The sequence below is a fragment of the Nomia melanderi genome, chromosome 11 (assembly GCF_051020985.1).
Source record: "Nomia melanderi isolate GNS246 chromosome 11, iyNomMela1, whole genome shotgun sequence".
In the NCBI taxonomy this organism is placed as follows: Eukaryota; Metazoa; Arthropoda; class Insecta; order Hymenoptera; family Halictidae; genus Nomia; species Nomia melanderi.
The window spans coordinates 6,905,773-6,930,094 of record NC_135009.1 but is presented as its reverse complement, the minus strand read 5'-3'; the positions used below and the strand labels follow the sequence as shown (position 1 = coordinate 6,930,094).

The following is a 24,322-nucleotide window of genomic DNA, read 5'->3' as shown; positions in this document are numbered from 1 at the left end:
ATATTATAGGGATAGGGGTTAACGCTAGGTCAATTTAACGTGTACGAAATCTTATAAATATTATTTAGTAAATGTTTACGTCGATTTCAATTGATGCACGAATATGTATTTTAATTGTTTGCTTCTGAAACTATAATTTCCAAGATCTAAATGGACAGCTATTTTTCTGGGAACAATAGGATAAAGTGCAAGATTTATCTCCCTGGCCTTTATACCAAGTCAGTCAGCGACTACTCTCTTTACAATTCTTCCTTTTTCTTCAGTAAACTCTGTTCTTTCGCAACCCCGCAGGAATAAACGTGATTTAAGAGTTGTTCCATGAGTCGCTTTGTTCGGTTATAATGTCCGGTTGCCGGGAAACCCGACTCTTATTTTATAATGCTACCGTGTTCGTTAACGAGCCGAGGTATTAGCTCACAGACACAGAAGCTGTAGCCACTGTGCCAGGTGTGTCCGTTGCCAAACGCTTATCTGATGCTGGCGATCAGGTACCCATTACACAATAAAACGCGAACTCATAATGTTAATGAATCGCGATGTAAATGTTATCGTGCTGGAAGTTCCTGGAAAACTGGATTACATCTTTACGTAACAGACTTCCATTCTGTTCCATCAATAATCCCTCTTAGCCGATGAAGATTTTTTTAAAACATTCGGAACCTCCGCCAAAAATTGCTAAATTATTCGTTAAACTTTTGAATATCAGAAAAGGCAAAAACTATGTACCAATATTTTGTTATTTAAATAGCTAATTTATTTATTTTTTAACTTTGTATACTACATACGATGTCAACACGGCGACATTCATCTTCAAAAGGTTATAAAACGTTTCATATTTCGAGATTCAGTGAATTTTGTAGTATCTCTATCTACAAAACATAACTAATAAAGCAACATTTATTTCACACCACTCGACTCATCGTACTATAGTTCCACGAACCAACTAAAAAGTTATAGCACTAAAATCAACGCAAACTGCCGTAAGACTAAACACCATCGCAGAAAGCTGTGGACAGGGTAGCCTAACTGAACCCCTATGTCCAGGGCTAAGAATAGCGTACCCTGACTCGATTAATTCGATTCACGCGATGATTTTCCACAGGTGAAGCTGCTAATCTCGGGGATGGGCGGGGAGGTGTCCCTGAAGCTGCCGTTCACATTAATGCACAGCAACACAGACCCGGACCTGATCGGCTTCCCATCACCGATCAGAGAGCCGGGCAAACTTTCAGGGAAGACGGGCGCTGAAGAATGTTTGGAGAGACACGAGGACAACGGTCACAGATATAAGGGCAGCAAGCTGGAACCCATCAAAGAGAAGTCGAAGGAGCTGAGAGATATAGACGTGGACCTGATAGAACACTGCGATGAGGGGGACAGCACCTGAGGGCAGGTGCAAACCAGCGATGCGACACGATCGTCGACGAGGAGCAACAGCGCGACGAGGAACGTGAAGACCTCGAACCACAAGAACTGCAAGCTGGGATTCAATATACACAGGGCTTGGTGCTGCTTCAGAAGGGCCTCTTAGTAAAGGACCAGAGAAAAATTAAAAAGGAAAGAACGACTTTAAAAGATTGATCCGTTTTTTAACCGTAATCTGTAAAAGGTGACGAAGTTTGGTAGAGTCTTAGGTGGAGCTAAACAAAATCATGTTCGGTGTCGAGGAGGAAATTGAATAGGGATCGGACAGTTCTTGTGATTCGTGTCTTTCGGATGCTAGGCGATTTTATCAAGAGTTGGAGATGAGATGCATGTACAGGATGTTTCAAAAATATATGTCACGACCACCAGGGTGTGATTCTACAGCTTTTATTCGATGAAAAAGGATGTAGGAGTGGTCGCATGACTCATCCTGGGAAAAAGGATTGAAATTTGTGCAAGAATGTAATAATATAAAATTGTAACACCTTTTTTCAAGGTGAGAATGAATTTTGTAAGCACTTTCTTACATCCTTTTCTATCGGAAGAAAGGTTTAGAATCACGCCGTGACACGTATTTTTGAAACACCCTGTATAGCTTTTCCTTCCCGCGTCAATGAGGGAGAGGGAAAATTCGTTGGGACTTTATTCTTTATAAAATGTATATTTCGATGGATACCATACCATGTAAGAGACATTCCCATTATTGCCAATGAACAGAACTCATCACGCGACTCATGCAGTTCCTAATCACGACATTCCTACGATGAAAGTTATACTGCCCTCCCGATTGTTCTCAACCCAGGATCATGCACTGTATAATGTATTCATCTGAACACAAACACACAGATATACGCATACACTTTGCGAGTCAATTGTAAACCGACAAGGAAAAGATTTGAAATCTATTTTTTTAGACGATGAATATCTCGTATTTCTAGGCTTGGTTTCTATTCCTTCTAATGTGAATGTTCTGTGTAATTGAACTTAAGTACCTAGTAAGTCATTGTACTTTGTAGGTTCCAAAGCAACCCAGTGGAATCTTTTATCTTAATGAATGCCTGAACTGTGTATGCACAAACTGTGTCTGTACAGACTGTATCTTTATTACTGTAAATAGTAAATTATTCGCATGTGATTGCATAAGAGTATGTGTGGAACAGTCGCCTAATGCTGTAAGGCTTCTAAATGATTTACTATTAAACAGAAATTTTCTGTAAAATATAAATTCCTGTTGTGACTTTATTTTATTCAAGCGTACAACTGGACCTTGATTTCAACATTTTCATTCCCAAAACCTACCAACCTATTGTAAATATGAAAATAATTCATAGAAATTCATGAAAGTTTCAAATAATGTTTAAGCCAAATTAATATGAAACTGAGAATATAAAGTAAACATATATGAATAAGAGAATTATACTTAATTGACTTACCATGCCAAGATGCCCTGGCATAACCCCTGACAATAGTTTTGCTGTCATTGCTAGTTTCATCGTGCACATTAATTAAAATATACTTGAATCTTCCATGGCCATCAATATCCACAGCTGGCACTTTGTTTAATGATTCAGACATTGCAGCGAAACGTCTACTGTTCAACAGAACTGCTGAAATATACCATATTAACAAATATTTCAGTTGGTTAGACATGTCAACATAACCTATAAACATTGCAATATAAAAAAACATTGTATCAAAAAGATTTATATAGAGAACATTTGAAGCATTACATCAATTAATATCCAAATTTTATAAAACTAAACACGAAAGAAGCAATTATTCAGTAATGTTCGATAAATACCCTTAAAAACAGGAAACCGGCAAGTTACTGCTCCAGCTCCAAAGTTTTGGATAGTTGCGATCATATGGACTGTCTTATAGCTTGCAAACAGTACAGACATAAACAAAACATAAGATCAGACTGCCATACCTTATTCACTTTCATGACCCAAACTACTTTACTGACAAAGAAATTCAAAATATAACCACCGACATTAAACATGATAAACTAAACATCTTATAGAACTTCATGTTCGATGATGTGAAGAATTTAATATTGTGGCCAGAAAATAATAATAGAATACGTTTTTTAATTTATTTATTTCTATTTATTTGTACTTTGATGGTAACATTGCAAGTGACGCGAGATTGGTGAAATGGTCACATAACTCCCGACCGTGTGATAAAAATTTACATTGGATGTTTAGTATATTTTCTTGTCGGTGATATGATGCTAACGATCGATCATGACTTCCAATTGAAAAACTTAATTTTTTGTCGATTTCAATGATTAGCGTATATTTTTTACTTAATCGTATAGACTGTTCACTACGCTCATTGCTTACCAAAGGATATCTTTTTGAATTCAAAATTCACCGATTTGCTACTAACTCAGCGCCATCTATGTCGAAATGCTCAAGTTACTAGCACATACTTCTGTTTTACAAATTAATTACTATCGTGCTACTATCACTATGTACTTAGCGATGTATTTTTCATCCTTTTAATTAGAATTCTTAAAAATATGACACTCAAATTTTGAAATAAGAAAAAGGTCTTCACTAGGTCTTCACTAATTAGTATAGCTTAATTGGTAATTTATAATCTATATGTAATATTACGGTTACAGTAAGAAGATAAAACACGTCTCGTCTCTTTGAAGAACTTTTAATGCATTGAATAAAAGTTCACAATAACTGGGAAGCATATTATAAAAATTAACAATGTTAGCAACGAAAAACATAACAATCATTAAATACAATAACTCAATAAGAATGATTAAGAAGTTTTCTACTACATCGACAGGAATGCGCCACATTATTTGTAGCCACTGTGTCGGTAATGTAGATTCTAGAATAAAGTCAATTACTGTTTGATATTAGAAATTGTTTAACTATACATTTTAAAATTCTTTTGTTAATATCCCTGATATTCTTTTTGTATACAGTCAGTTAGAAACAGGCCATTGTAGAAGTTGGTCGATAAAAGTATTTCAACATTATAATTTAGTGAACATTGTAAATAAATATATTGAATAAAGAAACACGCCACATAGTTAATTTCGTGGCGCCACTTAGCGGAAACAAGTAGATACTATTTGGCTAGAAGTTTGAGCGATTTCCCACTATGTGACGTCACAAATCCGGGGTAAGAAAGTGGAATTTTTAAAAATTATTTTTTTTTTAATTATTACCTTAACGGATTTTTAATAGATTAGACATGGCTATTCTGTGTTATTAATTAAGTATTTATTAAATATTTGACAATGAAAAATTAATTATAACATTTAGATTTATTATATGAAGAAAACGTTTAACTCTGTTCTGAATTTCAAAAGGAAAAATAAAATCCTAGAATCAACAATCCTGCTGTTTGTGCTGTACCAGCTTCGTGCCCCTTTGAGAAACTCCTCAAACCGTCCTCAAGAAGGTTTCCTGTAGGTCACGAACGGTATATTAACCCTTTATACTCGGAAGTATTCCGCTAGAAATACTTAACATTTTCTACCTAGACAAAGACGATATTTTTTTAAATGAACTCAAAGAGAAGTCACAAATAAATTTAGAAACACAGCTTTCTTATCCCAATATCTCACACACCGGTGCTTTATACACAAGTCAATATTAACGTCACTATAACTAATGACTGAGAGTCACTTCTCAAGTGCAAAGGGTTAACACATTGAGCGCGACGTCGATCCCTGGGGACTGACAGCGAACTTTTCGTTTGGGCGACATCGGAGCGTGACACCAGCAGTATCAAGGTTAAGCAATAAATGTTGTAATTTTAACGAAGTTTAATTAAAACATTGTAAGTAAAGAACCATAGCTCAAATGATCATTGTATTCAGACTGTGCAATTGCTCTCTACCACCTGAACGAAAGGCAGAAGAAAATCGGTTCCACGCTCAACCTGTTAAACATTTCTATGCCTATATTTAAATGTAAATTACGTATGTCCGGCATACATGTTGATACCATGTTTGTTAACGTAAATTAAATAAAGATACGAATGATAAGGATAGTAAATTATCGTGCACACATAATAGAAATATATATTATAAAATTGATCTCTTTTCATTCTGTTATACTGCTTTTCTGATAATATTGATCTAAGAAAAAAGTAATGATTCATCAGGTTAGAATTAAAATGAATAAAATAAATGGAAACCGAATAAACTATCGTGGAATGTGTATGTACTTTTTTTTATTCGATCAAATAGGAAAATTCTCGAATTCGTCTATTTTCATCTTCCATTACTTGTTCGAGTTAAATAAAAGGTAATAGTATATAAACGGTGAATATTAAATTCAACTCATGTTAAAATAAAACTTCAATGAATATTAAATACACTGTAATAGAATATCAATTTCGGTAAATATTAAATAGTTTCTGTTACATTAAAATTTCAATTATTTATGTATCAAAAGTTTATAGCTGATTTTGTTTAATGTAATGATGTAGGTGTATTTATGGCACAACGATCCTAGGAATTATTTAAATTATTAACTATCACAGTATTATTTTATTATACCTTTGCTTTTGGAGCTACATAATTTATTGTATAAGTATACAGCATAAAAATAGATTACTATCATGAATTAATAAAAATTGTATTTTTATAGCACTATATTCAATAAATAATTATTCCCGTCGTTTGAAGGTACGCATCATATTCATTTGTTGTCGCTAAGTTGGGTTAAATACCAGTAGCAAAAATGACGTACATAGGTAATTCAATTCCTATTAACAACTCTAAATTTATAAAATTTTGGTCCAATGGATTAAAAAAATATTAATTAAGAAGATTATTGCACTAAAAAAATGTCTTACTTCATTTTACTTATTGGTCATTCAAATATACAAATCAACTAATAAAAAATGGAAGAAAAATTTGTTTTTATTGGTGGCAATTTCAATAGTGTTATTCATTCCAGGGATTTCAGTTTCACAATACGCCTAAATTAATTTTACATTATAATTTACTTTCACATATCGGCTCTTAGGGTCACATGCAATGTATGTGTATGTTAAGAATGTCACATGAGATATTCTTCTTAGAATAGAAGGATGAAACGGGACAATAGATTTGTGTATAACAATATTCTATTCACAACGATGATATGATAAAGTAGCATCGAGACGCAACAATTTGTTTCCGGAAACGGTACAACTTACATTATATATATACGTATATATTACATTATATATATAAATATATATTACATATTATTTTATATAGGTGTGTATATGTATATATATAACGTAATATAGCATAACAACATTGCGGAAAGCTTGAAAACACTCCATTCAATTACGTTTATTTTCATTTTTTCGTAGTTTATATGGATATATTATATATTATATACACACACACACGTATATATATATATATATATATATATATATATATACACACATATATATATACATATATATATACATACATATATACATATATATATACATACATATATATATACATATATATATTATTTTCTAGTGTACATTTATGTTATGCTGTGCTACATTAGAAACTTTAAACAATAATACTTTCCATTTTCAGCACATCACCTTTCGCTCGATTATGAATACACAATAAATAAATATTCACTCATTCCATTTTCAGTTATCACACGACTATAGTTCCACAAAAAATTATCGTTTATATCAACAGCGTTCGCAACCACTTGTTCGTGAAATATTTTTGATAAGTGCGTCCTGCGGTAGTCAGAAAGAGGACGGTGGCATGAAAACGAAATGGTTCGATTCTATAGCAACAAGCTTACAATAGCGGATGAATTTAATGCAGCATAAATTAAATAATGAAATAATTTAATTTCCATTGAATTTTAAGCACGTGGATCTCCTCTTCTTTGACTATCCTCGCATCCTACGAAATGCACCTTCTCTTTCTCGAACCGTTCACAGGTCTGTTTCATTGTATTCTCGACTCCTGTTGTTTTCGTAGCGTCAATCCATGTAATCATACTCGCGTAACATTACGAGTCCCTTTGACAATAATAAAGTACCGTCGGAAAAGATATTTTTCGCGGTTGAAGAGCATACGCGAAACATCTGGCTTCGGTTATTCTTCCGATACAGGCTTGCCACAGTGTGAAACGGCTACATTTAACACGCTATACTACTTTGGCTCCTCGGTGAGATCAGCAGTGTTCCCCTTTTTCCCTCTCTTAATTTCGCAGGATTTAAAAGTCGTTGGAACAAAGACAAATCGAATGTAAATTGTCGTAATTACATTCGACCTGTTCATACATATTCACTACGCTACACACAACTCGTAGGTGTTGCGACACAACATTTTAACAAACGTACGTATAAGTCGGGAAAGGGTTCAACTGCTAAGTTCGATACAACTTTATTACATTTAGAATTTGAGTTCAGTAGCGCCGTAAATGTGTAATATTGATTGTACTTCGTTACATTGTTCGTCCATTCAAGTGTTTATGCCTGTAAATACCGTATAAGATGATACGAAGAACCGATCGACTCGAACCATCTACCTAGGTCAGTAAAAATCATAAGTATAATTAATCGGTACATGGAGCGACCCTTAGGCTCTATTTTCAGAAATCTTTTTTTCATATTTCGATACTAAAATAACGGTTGAGTTGTACCTAACGGGCACTCTACATGAAAAAGTGTGTCGAAAATGTAGAATAAAATTTCTATGGAAGAATATTTCATTCGAAGAATGTTAAATTTGAGTATCTACTGTATACGATATAGGTAGTTAAAATATTCGGCAAGTAAATTATAGAAACTCGATTCCCTTACAAGTGAAACGCGTCTTATTCGTAATTTCATTGTACAACTTTTTTTTTATCTTAGTCTTCATATGTTTTTAAATTGTATAAACGGCTATGGGACACTTTGTATAACATGTGACGTTCGTGTTCGGAACAACGTAACCTATTCCGTATCGTGTTGTTCTGTAATTGCTGATAAAGTGACGGGGGGTGAAAGATACATGATCCTCCTACGCAAACATTTATAACTAGTACGTATTGTCGCTCGGACAAAAGTGGTGCCAGCCACTTCTACATCACAACCAAGGAATCTAAATAGAGATACGTTTAGATTCACTCACGCTCGATTCCAGTCTTCCTCGCGTCCTTTCACTCTCGAATAATATAAAAGAAATAAATCAACAAGAAACTAAACACAGAAGCAGGTACTCTAAGAGTTAATCGTGTACCGGTATAATATCGATACAGATTTGATCACAAAGAGAGACGAAGGATATATAACCGACAGTAACACCCTAATACGCTTCTTCAGAATGCCCGAAGTGTGTCTAAAAGAAAAAAAGAAAGCAGAAAAGAGAGAACGCTTACGCATGGAAATATACATGTACTTAGTTCTGTCTGTACTAGACTTGGTTCACTATCAACAAGAATTACGTATGCTATATTAAAGTATACAAATTCTTAAAGTACTACTAGTGAAAATTATGGCTTCGTAACCGGTTTTAGCAAAATCTTTCCGACGAAATCACCACCGAGAAATTATAAAAAAAAAGGGAAAGAAAAAACAAAGATATCGTTGTTTCGAAGTACCATTCGCCCCCTGCCATTTTCCTCGAATGTCTTTCCACAGTCGATCACGATTACTTTTATCGAGTATATATGTATATGCGTATGAATGATCTGCCAGTGTAGTGAATCTGGTTGCGCAAGGGGCATTATTTCTAATATTTATAGGAAAATATATAAGATTAACGTACACGTCTGTATATGCTATATATACACACATACACAGGTAACGCGTGACATACACAATATGTAACATATATGTATATATATTATATATATATATATGTATATATAAACAGTATTTTTCCCTTCGGTTCTCTCGCGTTTTGTATTTAACAACTGATTAAAGCTAGACATAACAATACTAAAGTAATAAACACTACAAGATGTTAACACATATATACGAGCATTTCTGACAAAACTGTATAATTAACAATAAATTTAATGAAATAATCTTGCGATATATGGTAATATACGGGGAGAGTCACCTAAGATTAAAAAGTTGTGTCCCTTCCAAAAGAACGATGAAGATATTCGCAATTTCGATCTTGAGAGACTCTCTCTGCATATATGCACGTATATATACAAATACATAATGACAGCGTCTAGTCCAATGAATATTAAGTATTCACGTAAATAACCAATCGTTTTATACATATGTACATTTGGGGTAGCAAAGTTGCGCACAACTGAGGATTCGTCTCAATGTCGATTATTGTCAAGATTCAGTGTGTCGCAGACTATGTTTACGCGTCAGTAGCCGTTCTATCGTTACGCTTAATATAATAAGAAATCCACGACACAATGAATACAAGAATCGCATAGTCATTTTTGTTTTGCAAACATTGAGACAAATAATCGAACAGGAAGCTTCATAAAACGAAAGAGACATAAGTCTACGTAATCTCATTCGGTACAGAACCTTCTTTAGCGCCTCAGCAACGAAACATGCACATGTAATACTAGTTCTCCGCAAGCGATTGAGGATGCATTACGACAATACCGCGTTTAATGTCGATGCGTTAACGTTTCCACATACACGAAGATACTTGTATATAATGTATACAACTCTGTATATATAGAAACAGAGTCACTAAATGGCAGTAGGGAATTAAATAAATCAATACGTCGTAATGCAAAGACTTGCATTCTCCTCAAGCACCAGCGAAACCGTATACTTCTAGTACCCTAATCTCAAAGTCGCCGCTAGCACAAAGAGGTGGGTTGTTGAATGTAGAGCACCGATCTGTCTTACCGAATCTGATGTTTTCGTCCATCCATATGGCTTGCCCATCTCTAAACAGGAAAAACAAATCATAAATAGTTTTATAATAATATGTTCGATCAGAAACATATTTTATACAATATAAAATGAAAATTACCCGCCGCCAATTGTTATCATTTTAGAATCTGCTGCCATGAACAGCTCAGCTGAATGATGGACCTTGGAATCATTGTGCGAAGAATCCATTCCTATCCAAGGATATTTTGCTCGTTCAGGATATAAACTGAACAAAAATGTTTCACCCGTCCCGAAGTAGGCTTGTCTTTGTCCTTTATCATTTTTCAAATTACGCTCACACCATCTTGTAGAGCAGTAGGCACCAAACACCTAACAAGAAATATCAGGATGATTATTTATAAGTACATTCAAAGAGTAGAAAAATATTACAACGCAAAGAAATATTTACTTCATTGTTACAGGTCTTTATCATTAACAGGGTTGGTTCGTGTTGTTCTACTCTTACGTAAAACGTCGTTAACGAACAACCATGTTCTTCTGTTGTGTACAGTAGTATTGGTTGGTACATGGTAATCCGCATCGGCAGCCAGGACCACAATGTGAATAACTATCACAGAATAAACGGGAAATTAATGTAATATAAAAATTAGGATTAATATTCGTGACTGTGCAAACATTAGTTTCCAGTAATTTTCTATTCCTTCAAGAATACAGCAAACTAAATCACAGCAGCGAATCATGCGCTTGACTGAAAAAGTAAATTAAAAATATGGTGACTGAGAAGCTTATAAATATAAAAAATCTGCATAGAAGTTTTTGATGTCAACTATTTTGAATAGTTTTATTTGACAGCTTATATGAAATATTCAATCACGTTTCGTCCATTCTTTTGGATTAATTATTTCACTTAGATATCATTTTCCCTCTGTTACTATTACTCTTATTAACACACATATATATATATATTTTCCTCTGTTACTATTACTCTTATTAACACATATATATATTGAATTAATTTTTACATGTTTCTTGCCAATAATATAATAAGTGAACTGTGGATGTTTATGCATGTTTATATTTTTATAGATAAATTTAAAAAATCTGGTGACAAGTGAAATTAAATTTGCTTTATGAATAGTGTGAACAAAGTGAAAGTAAGTGCATTTTATAATTTTATAAGGATTTTTAAACGGCATAAATGCATAAAGTTCCGTAGTTTAGTAATAAAGAAAATATTATAAACTCTAGCAAATGCTAAATAAACTAAATATATTTATATAAAATGAAAAAAACATTCTCCATGCAAAAATGCAATAGCATCATACAAATATAAAAGTGATATGCTACACGAATAAAGTTCAATTTCAAATGAATTAAGATTGTGACTTGGGAAATAGATGATATAATGCAGATGATATAACAAAAGATCGGCTGATATTAAATATATACAACAACATATATATCTATATTATATCTATAATTGCACGCATCTGTAACAATACTCAAATTATTTAAAGTCAAGGACATTGCTTCACTACTTGTTACTGGTATTATACACTGATCACATTGTCAAAAAAAATGATCAGACATTCGGATAAATATTACAACACAAATTAATCAAGGTTTGGTGGAAGGGATTCCATAGTGCCATCATGAATGCGTAAATAGAACAAAAAGAATTCATGCTAAGTTAATAGCGTAAGGTGATAAAACTTGGAGCCTGGATACGTTTAATGGGCCACGAAGCGGTGCATTGCTCTAAATCAATGTAAATCAAATTATACACCATTCAGTTCAATGCATAAACTGCAAGATATGAAACCTTAGGCAAAAAGAAGTACAACAGAAGTAATAACGAAACCATGACTACAAAGCTGTAACAACAACTTAATCCATAATTGACTGATGTGCTTGTTACTTCCAAAAGGAAGATAGATAAAGTTTCGTTTACGACAGTCCAACTCCATTTTGCAATACAGAAGAACGTGTGAACGATTGCCACTATACAACCAATGTGACCGTATTATACACGCTTTAACTATTATCTTTGTGATAATAGCAAAGATGGGAATATTGTAGACTATCCAACAATATATACTTCAAGGCGATTGTATTTACACCGATAACGACAATACCGACATGCCACAGAGAGGCGACCAGCATACTACAGAAAACTCTGCTATTGCGGTACTTTGATTTAACGGACGCCCGTTAAGTACTTACATCAGGCATGTCTAGAATCTGGGAGCATATGCTTTGTATGGGATAAACGCCCATTGACAGAGCACGCGGTCCAGGACTGTGTGCACCCTACACCCATCACCATTAAATCCATCATCATTCCAGTAACGCAGCATGACACAAGACAACATAGAACCGTCAATTATGATTGTCATACGGCTTTCACTCGTTTTTCTCAACGAGAAATATATTAATACGAAACACTGGTTAAGACCACCGGAAACACAGAGCGTACAAGAAAACGGCCAGCAATAATTTTCAAGTTTTAATACAATTTTGCGGCACTATGTAAAGTAGATGAATACTCAACTCACTTTTAACCAGTGTAATCAACATATAACTTGGAAAACAAAATGACGTATCGGTATGCTAAGAAAGCATAAAAAATAATTAGTACAAAATTAAAAAAATGCGTCGCTACACCGTCCAGTTTTGTCTGTTCCGCAGCTATTGCAACGAAATTATTTAAACAAAAGAACTGCGACAGACGAAGTTTATGGAAGCGCTCTACGTTCGCTGATTGAGACTGATTTCATGTTTAAACGTTCTCAAGGGGTTTCCCCTAATTTCTTCAAAAGATAAGTTCGTCCCATTAATTAATGAGAAGCAAACATCTCTTGCAGCTCACCAGTAACAGTCACCATCTATACTCTGAACATCAACATTCTTTTTGGAAAAAATATATACCAATATGGTATACCGTCTTTAGTATTATTATGACGATTTATGTGTCGTACTTGCAGAACACTGAAAGCCAGTGAAGATCTGATGAACAGATAATGAATTTTGTAATAGAAGAAATCTTTGTTATTCTATTAATCGAAAAGGCAGTAACTGCAAGTGGATAGACGGTAACAGCGATAAAGCTGGCACGATAAGTGTAACAAAGGGTGAGTATGAATGAATGTAAACAGGTAGTAGTTCAGGAACAGAGGGCAGAGCACATGAAACTAACAACACATTTCCCAAAAAGATAATTATACGATACCCTGTCTTTGTATGTGTCTTCACACTCTTTCTGAAAACAAAGTGAATAATTGAACAGCTTTCGCATAGCACGGCTGTCGTTTACCCTAAGAAACTACGTTTAAACGACAAACTTTGTATCGTCTACATTATTATCTTAATATAAAGGTATTAATAATATACTAAACCTTCAATCCTGCAACATATCTCGCAAATAAGAAAATAACCATTCTGAACATTAAAATAATGCATAAGAAAAATAATCGGCTCACATATATATATATACAGTATTATAATCTTATAATGCGAAGGTAAACAGGATAACACCATCGGTAACATGCCAATATCGAAAACTAATGGAACCCTTGGTTATAAAATCAACAGAATAATTTTGAAGATTCCACCGCAGGGCGTAACATTCAAATCGAATATAATTTTGTTTCATGTACGTAAATCCACTTGTAAGAATCAGTTTTTCCGTAATTCGGTGATCCACACCGTCTTGGTAAAAATAGGTATACGGGTAACGTACTTCTCGTATCGTGAGTGTGTGCGACATCATCTGAATGTTGACTTGAGACTGACTCGTTGGTAGATTGTCCGTGGATCGTGAACGAGCCAACGATCTGGATCCCGTTAAAACGCTTCTACTCTTAAGAGCCATTTCTGTGCGCACAAATACCCTTGATATGTAAGCTGAGCTAAGTCCACGTATCCCAAACGCGGTACGTAAAAATTTGGCCGGCGTTACCTGCAAATTCAAATGTGATTACGCTTCCGTTTCCGTTTCCGGTTCTACTAATACTACTGAACATTTCAATCCTCTTACTCACCGGTATTTGCCTGCAAAATTTCGACAAAGCGGCGTCAATACCGTTCTTAGAAATCTCATTCATCCATTCAGAGTTCTGCAAGGATGAATGCTTGTAGAATAATAAAACTATAGCCATTGCTACTCGATAGAAGACCTAAAACATAATAAGAAATAAAATGCGTAATTCATAGACGAAAATAAGAAGATTAATTTTAATTACTGTTTATAAGAAATTATGTATATTAAATTCAATAAATGTGTTCTAAAACCAATTTGTTACTTGACATATGGTCAATACTAAAAATTTACATTCATACTATTCCTGGAAAGGCATTTCATATTATATATGCAATTTGCTTCACTTTCTTGAACAGAAGCCAAACTTTTTCAATGTGCCATAAGAAGATGCAATAAAAATCTGAATGCTTTGAATTTTATTCCTATGAGTGCTATAAATACTGACCTTAATGCCTTCATGAAGGAAACAGTCCATAACCCTGACTAGATGTTGGAAAGGAAGAAGCTGTAGAATCCACCAAATCCAATCCATATAAATTCTTTCTGCCCTTGACCCTGAACAATGTCTGGCTAAATGTACTGCAGCTGATTTCTGAAATGAAAAGTATAAATAACAATATTTTACAACAATAACATTTTTCAGAGCTTCAACACTCTTATTTTCATATATCCTTTTCCCAATACTTTGTTGACCTTAAATAGTCTTTTACATTCATATATATTCAATATATAATATATATTCAAATAATTATACCTTAATTAGAAATTACTTAAACATATTTTTATGCTTAGATGAGTTTTGCATCACATAGAAGGGAAACATAAAAGTGTTTTGAAAAAATTGACATAAATATTTATATGAATCATAATATTAATAACAATACAATAATAGTAATCAGCAATATTATATATAAATATGTTAAAATTATGATTATACTTTTATGTAAAACTATGTAGTCAAAGCTGTTTACTATTCATTTTCAGCTATAAAAGACAGTTGACAAATGTGGAAACATTTATAACATATACTTTACATCTACAAGCAAATGAGGATCATTTCAGGTGAATCATATTCAAGTAGTTTCACGATGACTCATCGTTTCAAAGCAACAACCAAACGTACCACGTGTTTTTTGGTGATTTGCTCTACAGTTTTCCAGGTAACTTCGTAGAGAAGCTTCGTTTGCGTAATGAACATCTTGTCTTTAGCAGCAACCAGGTTAGCCATACAATGATAACATTCCTCCTCTGCAAGAAAACGTATTTTGTGAATATTCAGATTTTGGGTTATTAATAACTGGGACGGTATCCAACCGCGTGTCTACATCTTCATTTATGCGATCGGACGGAGAATCGGACGTAAAGGACCGCGATGTGAATTTCCATTGTACTTCAAACAAATGGACCGTCTAAGAAGCGTCGCGTCCGGACAACCTGTTTATTTATACCCACCTGGCATAAAGTGAAGAAGAAGCGCCGTAATTGGGTAGAGAGAGGGACTGTAGGTTATATCCGGGCAAGCGTATCCTAGCACAGATACAACCCTGTCTGCAACACTCCTGCCTTTTCTTGTCAGGTTGTACGACAGGCAATGAGTGCTATCCACAAACGGCGGTAACATGATTGATTTTTCCGGCAGTTCTGTAAACATATATAATCCTGACCGTCAGCACTTCGGTAAATACACAACTAAGAAGAATTAGATTCATCTGTCTAAATACATTAAAACATCCGTTTTTGTTGGAAACACTTGGACATTCAACGATAAACACATTTCAACACATTTGTCCTAGATGAATTTATGCAAAAGAAGAAGGAGAATAAACATGACTCACTTTCATCGCTTTTAATTTTGGGAGTCTAAAGATTTATAGTTTTATAATTCTACCACTAAACTTGAAAAAACTTTGTCGCAGTGGAATGTAAAAATATGTTGTTCCAAATGTGGTTTTGTAATTTTAATTGAATATTAACGAATAACATTTCATTCAAAAAGAGTATTCACATTTTTCAAATTAAAAAAAAGGGATGATTCTTTTAAAATAGGAATGTGCAAAAATTCTCTAAGGGTCAACAATTGTAAAAGTTACATAGTGACTTAACATAGCAACGGGACTCTAGTTAAACTTAAATTATCTTTATAAAAGATTTTGATAAAAAATGTATTAAGTCTCAAATAAACTGCAAAAGACAAATGAGAACACTATAATCGATATATCGTATACAGTAGAGCACTGTTAAATGCTCACAATTGAAAGACACCGCTCAGAGAAACTGATTTGAAGGTTTACCTAAAAGTCGTAAGAATAACTCGTGAACAGTTAACCCTCTGAGAGTGTAGCCCAAGCGAGACGGAGGCGAAGCATCGCGTATAGAATTGTTTAGATTTATAGGTTCAAGAAAGCTTATACGTTGGAACTTCCGATCTCTTATCTCTGGTAAAACAAACAGTCTGCATTTTTGTTATACTCCGTCTAAGCAGGTGTCTCGTTGGCCTTTGAAATCAGCATGAGATCGACTTCGAAACCAATTGTCCGCACATACATGTATCTGTTACTGTTCACGGGTTCATTGATTTCAGAACGTTTATATTATCTTTTGTACAAAATAATATTTATTCGTAGGTTATGATTATTTAAGTAAGTAATCATTAAAACGAATTAGTAAAAAATAAAAATACTTCAATTTTATTATTATATACATATGAAAAATTATTTACATAGAATTAGAATATTATATGAGCTAAAGCTTTCTTTAAAAAATCTCCGAAAATCTATTTTCGTTAAGCAAACAAATAAAAAGAAGTTGCTATACGAGGTTACTACCGACTTCCTAGGTCGTTTTAGTACGTCTACTTTGAGAACCACTGTTCTGGACTAATATTTGGCAGATCTGTGGATAGTATAAGAAAACACACCTGTAGTCCCAAACACTTGATTGACCATATCCCAATAGAAACCGTCCAGCATGTTCTTGCCGTGTGCATGTTGACTACAAAGGGCTGGCCAGAGCTGCGTCCTAATTCCGTTGTTCAATGGCCACGCATTCTCCCTTATGATCAACTTAACCTCCCTTTTTCTGCCGGCTTGGAGGAGCGCGTTGACCTCGTTGAAGGTCTTTAGCGTTTGTTTCTTGCTAGTAGGTGACTCCGGCTGTATCACGATGTTGGTCGTGTCGACGTGCGGTGGAAACGCGTCATCAATATCGACGTTCGCCTCCTCCTCGACTACCGACATCATATTCGGCGGGTTGTCCATCGAGGAGGGTGTCTGTGTGACTAACATCGCAGGTGGTGAGACTACGGCGCGAGATTCTTCTTCATTGTGCCGTTTCCCCTTGATTTATGAGCCATGGCATTTACGTCATGTCCTGGGATGTTTCAATTTTCATCTGAAACCAAACAACACGTGGAATTAACCCCCGACGCTTACATATATCGAACTGATCAGCTCATTTCTGAGTTATATAGTGTGTTGAATTTGTTCCTTTTCATTTTAGTATTCTATTTCTCTTGTTCTGGATACAACAAAAAGAAAACAAGATACAAACGAAACTAAAATGAAAAAATGACGAAACCTTGCCTCTAGTTAACCGCAGGGGATATATGCTTGAGTTATAAGTTTTAACCCTGCTGCGTTCTTTAAGTTTTCTCCGACCCATCACGTTCTTTTTTAACAGTATTTCGTCTCCGCAGTGTCTAATCTTTTTCGATTTAGTCATGTTCTCATTTTTTCAAGGCTATTTCTGAATTCGGGGAAAGTATAACAAGACTTAGAATTAGTAACCTTAAACTGAAAATTGCAGCAGGGTTAATTATCAGATATCATTTGGATTAAACTTGGGTTAGAACTAATTTAAGGAGAAATTTAAATCTTTACATCTAGCCTAGCCTTAATATTTCTACACGTACGCCCCACGCTTTACACTTGTATTGTTTTGTTTCTGGAGTATGCCTTACAATGATTAAAATAACGCAAAAATCGTAACTATCAAGGAAAAGGTGTATACTTTAAGATGCATAACACAACAAAGCAATAAATTTATTTTTCTACGAATTAGTTTAACAAATACCTGGCTGAATATTACTCTACCGAGCGAATCGCATCCTCGCACATAATATTTTTTTATGATGTCTATATTAGTTTAGAATAAAACATTTCAGTTGAAATATATTTAATATTATATTTATGTGACAAGTTTGTATATAATCAGGAAGGGATGTTACGGTGAACTTTGTTAAAACATGGCAAACATAAATGTGGTTTATCCACACAACTATTACAGAATGTTGCAACTTTTACAGTACAGTTTCTTGCCGATTGGGAACCGAATTTTTTAACGTTAAAACAAATCGCAGTAAAAAAAAATGACCGCCGCGTGGGACGGATACACCCCACGATCAAATAAACGCCGCAGCAATAGTATTAAGATGCCCATAATTAACTACATAATACATTTTTAATAAATTCTTCGTCTTACAATGAAAATACCCAATGGCTTGAACAGAAAGTTCAGCGTGGGGCGCATACGCCCCACGCGGCACGCAACGTGTTAACATTTACATTGTTTGCTACAAGTATACTTCAGTTTTATTTATATTTGAAGGATACTGTTCTATAAATACCTAATATTCAATTCTATTTTTCGATATACACAATTCTTCACCCTCAATAAGGAATATTTAGTTTTTTTCCTGTTATTTAAACAGAAATAGTTGGCATTTATTACTACGTCAGAATTTCATATTTAACCACCATTTCCATGATAATTTCCCTATTGTTTTATAAGTTGGTACTACTCTACCATACCGACAAACTCGTGATAAGAAACAAGCATAAGGTTGACACAAAGAATGTTTGTCCTCTTTAACTAGATGGCACTGTTCAAACAATCGAACGTCAGTGATCAAACTCCCAAAACGGTTCTTTACGGCGGAATATCGAGTGTTTTCATGTCATCGGAAGAAATCGACGGGTAGATGGATCACCTGTCCCCTTTGACTAACTACATCCCGAGCAATCAATGGCCATCGATGCCGCATTATCAAACTGATTTCCAATCGCCCCAATTATTTATGATTCCAAAAACCTTCCGTAAACATTCTCATAATAACTGTGGCTGTTGGGTGAACCGTATCATCCGTTCGGTCCGTGATACATTTAATCGCGACTGGTACGAACAAAAAGAAACATAGGGAAAAAAACGAGGGGGAAATTATCTGAGCCAAACGCTTTCCTCGCGATACCGTGCAACGTATGTGTACACTTTCGTTGACGTCGTTTCGGACCGCGCATCGGTCACTTCGAAACAAAATCGTTCGCCTTCTGTAAGGATGCCAGCGTAAACAAGCCCGCGAAGGAACGTCGCTTCTGTTCCCAAACGATCGTCGTGTCGTTTTCTCATTCGCTCGACACCAGGTGAAAATTGTTTACTACTTAAAGTCATCGCAATCGGTCAGCTCGATATAACGTGGCCACGAAAATAAGTTAGTATATGTACGTGCGCCTATAGTACCGCACATCAAATTATGCGGACACTTGTTCCTGCAGCGCGAAATCGTCAACGCAAATGTTGCGGTGTCGTATTACCGAGATCTGGAGAAACGGAAATGCAATACTTTGTCACGAGCATTCGCCAGAAAAATGCAACGACGGGAACAGGGATTAAACAAGGAGGCAGGCAAATTCCGGCTACACTCCGTCGTAATTTCCGTGCTAACTCAGAACACTTGGGGGCCTGTTACGGTACTGCCAACGTGAAACGCGACGATCTCTAATGCATTCCACCGAGGAGGGATGTTACCCAATTGACACACATCGATTTCGATGTGCTTTTAGCAAAATTCTCCAAAAAAGTATTCGATACATATATTTTTGTCAATATAAATCGACAATCATGAACGATTGTCAATTAGTATGAACGTTGGAGTGAATGTAAAATTGGAGATTGGGATTTTATGTAATTCTAATTTTTAAAATCATTTACAAGTGACAGAGCAAATATTTAAGCGTAGTCATTGTGTATTATACAGCTACGAAATTTATATTAATCAATTGTAACAACTGATTCATGAGATATTTTTTAACAAACAGTAAGCAAATATAAACACTAGTTCGTTTTCCAAATGTTTACAGAGGTACACAAACAAAAATTAGTTTTTGGAAGGAATTCTTCCTCTAAAGCAATTCACCAACAGAAATGACTATTGTCACTCGTAGTAAAAAATATTTCCTCTGGTGCAAACTCTTCTACTCGAGAACAGTTTCAAGATGTTTCATAAAATAAGTTTACCCACCCCCAAACGTCGAAGCTATTTTCACCACCGGAAAACACGTATATGGCCAGCTATAAAAATGATACACGTCGAATATTCGATGGTCCACATCCGGTGCCAAGTTTCATTAAAATCTGCGCGTTCGGATCGGGTGATATCCCGTCGTTAGAAACATATGACGAGGCGAGCGGTTCGATTCGCGCGGCAGCGAGACCGTTGTCGATCAGACAATGACCTCGACGACGTGTTTCTAAAGGAGGTAGCCAGCAGGAGACAATGGATATATAATATCGCCTATAATTAGCCACGTAAAAGCTGTCGCTAATAATAAGCAAACCAGCCAGATGCGAAACCGTGAGTGACGATAATCACGGCGTGCTTAACGGTTTATTAATAAAATGCACGAGTTATCTAGCCGCCATAAACACATTTAATGCTTATCAACAAACCATGTGCGACTCGGGAACATTTGCTGTATACAATCTGTAGAAAGCCTCAGCAGATAAAAACTCTTTTACAACAACGCTCGTTCTGCTTATGGAGGCTGCGAACGGAATCCTCTTATCGCGATCCGGAATTAACGCAAATTAGTGATCTTCCAAGAACGAGAAACCGTTTTAAACTGTATTAAAAATCGTATTATTTTATTTCCTTACGGAGTCTCCATTTTTATGGATGTCCGGATGGATCACATTTTTGTGTATAATTGTAAAACAATTTTTGTATGTAAAATTAAATTTATTGTTTTATATAGACTTCTCATAACTTATGTATTATTAGTATGATTTATTTTTGATGTACAGAAAATTACAGTGAAAGAACTATTATAATCTCAAACCGATGTAATACTGAACACGTTTGTACATGATACCTGCTCCGAGCCAACCGAAGGTTGAAACGTGTCTGAACGTGTTTGCGGGTATCAATTCTGAAACAACACACTATAGGGTGGCGACCCCATGAAACTTTATTCGTGTCTATAGAAATGTAAATAAACGTTGAAATGTTGAGCTTTCATTCACACCCCTAATTTGCGTAGTAGTTCATGAAATAACAGAGAAAGACTACTTTGTTTTTATTTTCATTGTTTTTATAATTCTTGTAACAATTGACAACTTCATCGTGTCTTTAACATAATGAAACGTAGCTAGCTAAAGCACGTGTTCACAGAAAATAATGGAATGTTTTATAATATTTTATTACATTGTTATAACAAAGATGTTTAAAGTTCGTAAAAATATTTTTAATCAGGTATTATTTTGAAATCTTTTTTTTAACTATTTTGTTTTCAACACTATAAGAGATTATATTGTATTATAGAAAAAATGTCTCTAAAAAGATGGAAATGCATTTTAAAGCTACTAAGAAAAATTAACTTAAAACCGAACAGATTTGTAACTCACTGTTAATAATTATTCCTAATCTAATTACAAATCGTGTTTTTTTGTTTGTTTTTGTCTTTCGGAAAGAATAGTAAACATTGATCGTGTCTGGAAGACTCCAGTCTCAATATTTGTAAGAATCACGCTTAGTACTACAATCAGTGTTCTTCCGAAAATATTTGTTCAGGATATCAAAATAATCCACGATCGTAATTTCTGATCAATGACAGGAATATCTAAAAATCTATGCTTGCTGTATTTACATGCGAATTAAACTTACATCTTTCTTTCAAGTTTATCAACATAAGAGTATCATTAACAGAATTCATTCGATTCTTCATTCCTCGTTTATTTATCACGGATTTCCTCACTCATATATCAATGTCTTAAAGCGAATCTAACTGCTGACCGAATCTAACCAAAACGAAATTAAAAAGAAAATTCAAAAGAAAAATATCGATGAAATAGGGGTAAGCAATATGAAATATATAGAAACAAAATTATCAATGGAAAAATGTAAGAAATAAGAAATACATAAAAAACAAAAATATCAATGAAAGAAAGTAGGGGCTAAGAAACTACACGATCGAAGTCGTAAAGGGGTTGCCCGAGGAGTTCCCCAAGCGGAGGCCACGGTTTTCAATATCGAGCAAAGAGAGAGGGAAAGTAAGACGCTGGTTTCGTGCTGGCCGATTAAATAATAACGAGACACGAGGCTGGCGAAGTGTGTTGCATGAAATCAGAGATCTATTAATAGCAGGGTGCGGCGACAGCCCTGTCGCGATGACAATCGGCTCGATGGAAACGCGCGGAATCCTCGTGAGGTCCTCGATCCGCTTTTCTAATCCTTTGCGGTCGTACGTTGGCTTTCAGCCATCAAGCAAAAAACTATTCTGATCGCTTATTACATCAAGTCGACATGTTTCATGTTGCTGCCATGGTGGTCATTAATGACCGGCGCTTCCGGATTGCTTGAAAACAATTACAATATATAAGATTACTGATGTTCAATAAAAATATTTAATAATGCTAGTAAGTGATTAACAGCTGTGTAACATCAGAATTGTGTGATACTAAATAATCAATGATTATTTCTAAATAGATAAATATATTTGCCAGAAAAGAATAAATTATATATAAAACACTCGAGGTTCTAGTGGCACTCAATCTGTTGACTATTAAACTAATGGATTAAGTAATTAAGCTATTCATTCGTAACTTCGGATTTTAACCATTAAAGCTGACAATTACGGCAACACTATTCCACAAAGGGACACTCAAAATTACATAGCCGAATTGATCTCGACAACTACAACTTTAACCCTTCGCACTCCTATGTCATGCTGCACACGACAATACAAATTTGTTATAAAACATTGGAAATTGTTTGAAAAAGTACCACACTTTAAAAGATTATCAAAATTAAATCTTATTATAACAATAATAAATAAAATAAATATAAAACGTAGGATTTTACCGCTGTAAATGACTTTAATTCATTTCTCTACAAATAAATACAAGTTTACATTCAACAACATTGGAAATAAATCGAGTGCAAAGGGTTAAACATTAAACGAATAAGTTAAATAATCAAATTATTCATTCACAGCTCTCGATTCCGTCTAGCAAACCTCGAAATCCTCATTATGACGACAGTAATCTACAAAGGAACGACCACAAAGGGTCAACCCTGTCGCGTTGAACGCCTCGCGCGCGGCTCGTGGGTAGATAAATATTATTGCAACTACCGAGAGCGTCTCGCAGCACTTGACAGTATAAATATATCCCATCAGCAGTGAGGAAGAGGTGGAGGAGGAGGAGAAGGAGGAGGAGCACGGCCAGCATGCCATTGTCGGGGATACACTCGAAAGCAAACAAAGATCGGACGAAACCCGCGGCGGCTCGCTCGCGTTCCCGCGAGTGACGAATTTGCATAATTCTATTAACTCGTGCGCGGGTTTCCGTCTCGACGCGCGATTCACAACTCGATACGCGTACGCCACGAGTTCTTTTGCGTTCGATCCTGCCGAGCACCGATCCCACCTCGCACCGACACCGCGTCTGTAATCGTCGCCGCTGATCTAACTGCTTAATTAGCTCAATTATACGGTGGCTGTTTTACGACTCGTTATCATTCGTTCGTTCGGGAGGATTATCGCGGATTCTCTCGCCGACGGAGACGCGTAAAACGATTTCGCGACGCGGCTTCGTGGAGATTTGGCGGTTTTAGACGTTCCGATGTTCGCTGATTGCGAAAGGAGGATTATTAAGTTGAACAGGATGTTTTGTTGGGTAAATTTTTAGGGATTTGTTATATGGTTATGTTATATGTGTTTCGTAGGGAGGAACATGTATCTTAGATTGGAAGTAAATTATCTTTTTTAAGTAAATACTTTTTCTTTA

General features: G+C 35.1%; 3 protein-coding genes across 14 annotated transcripts in view; 1 reads left to right on the top strand and 2 right to left on the bottom strand.

Annotated features, from left to right (window-relative positions):
• The window catches only part of LOC116428855 (arrestin homolog), a 78,769-nt gene extending 77,238 nt beyond the window's left edge, over nucleotides 1-1,531 (top strand). For all 5 annotated transcript variants that reach the window (XM_076371915.1, XM_031981017.2, XM_076371912.1 and 2 more), the window contains one exon: nucleotides 1,103-1,531. In XM_076371915.1, the coding sequence (XP_076228030.1) occupies nucleotides 1,103-1,387 (285 nt within the window). In that variant the 3' untranslated portion in view covers nucleotides 1,388-1,531. The remainder of the gene's footprint in view (nucleotides 1-1,102) is intronic.
• Nucleotides 1-3,329, bottom strand: part of LOC116428856 (sex-regulated protein janus-A) — a 105,622-nt gene extending 102,293 nt beyond the window's left edge. For 2 of the 3 annotated variants that reach the window (XM_031981018.2, XM_076371917.1), the window contains exons 1-2: nucleotides 3,227-3,329; nucleotides 2,859-3,032 (exon numbers count right to left, since the gene is read on the bottom strand). In XM_031981018.2, the coding sequence (XP_031836878.1) occupies nucleotides 2,859-3,032; nucleotides 3,227-3,326 (274 nt within the window). In that variant the 5' untranslated portion in view covers nucleotides 3,327-3,329. The remainder of the gene's footprint in view (nucleotides 1-2,858; nucleotides 3,033-3,226) is intronic. The other variant, XM_031981019.2, reaches the window with a different exon arrangement.
• A 2,598-nt stretch (nucleotides 3,330-5,927) lies between these two features.
• sky (GTPase-activating protein skywalker) overlaps nucleotides 5,928-24,322 on the bottom strand; it is a 56,500-nt gene continuing 38,105 nt past the window's right edge. For 3 of the 6 annotated variants that reach the window (XM_031980999.2, XM_076372295.1, XM_076372294.1), the window contains exons 2-11: nucleotides 17,181-17,653; nucleotides 15,716-15,904; nucleotides 15,387-15,511; nucleotides 14,709-14,855; nucleotides 14,265-14,399; nucleotides 13,964-14,182; nucleotides 12,448-12,534; nucleotides 10,673-10,831; nucleotides 10,364-10,593; nucleotides 5,928-10,277 (exon numbers count right to left, since the gene is read on the bottom strand). In XM_031980999.2, coding sequence (XP_031836859.1) covers nucleotides 10,136-10,277; nucleotides 10,364-10,593; nucleotides 10,673-10,831; nucleotides 12,448-12,534; nucleotides 13,964-14,182; nucleotides 14,265-14,399; nucleotides 14,709-14,855; nucleotides 15,387-15,511; nucleotides 15,716-15,904; nucleotides 17,181-17,547 — 1,800 coding nt within the window. In that variant the 5' untranslated portion in view covers nucleotides 17,548-17,653 and the 3' untranslated portion in view covers nucleotides 5,928-10,135. Of the gene's footprint in view, nucleotides 10,278-10,363; nucleotides 10,594-10,672; nucleotides 10,832-12,447; nucleotides 12,535-13,453; nucleotides 13,484-13,963; nucleotides 14,183-14,264; nucleotides 14,400-14,708; nucleotides 14,856-15,386; nucleotides 15,512-15,715; nucleotides 15,905-17,180; nucleotides 17,654-24,322 lie in introns of all 6 variants that reach the window. The other 3 variants (XM_031980996.2, XM_031981000.2, XM_031981001.2) reach the window with 3 other exon arrangements.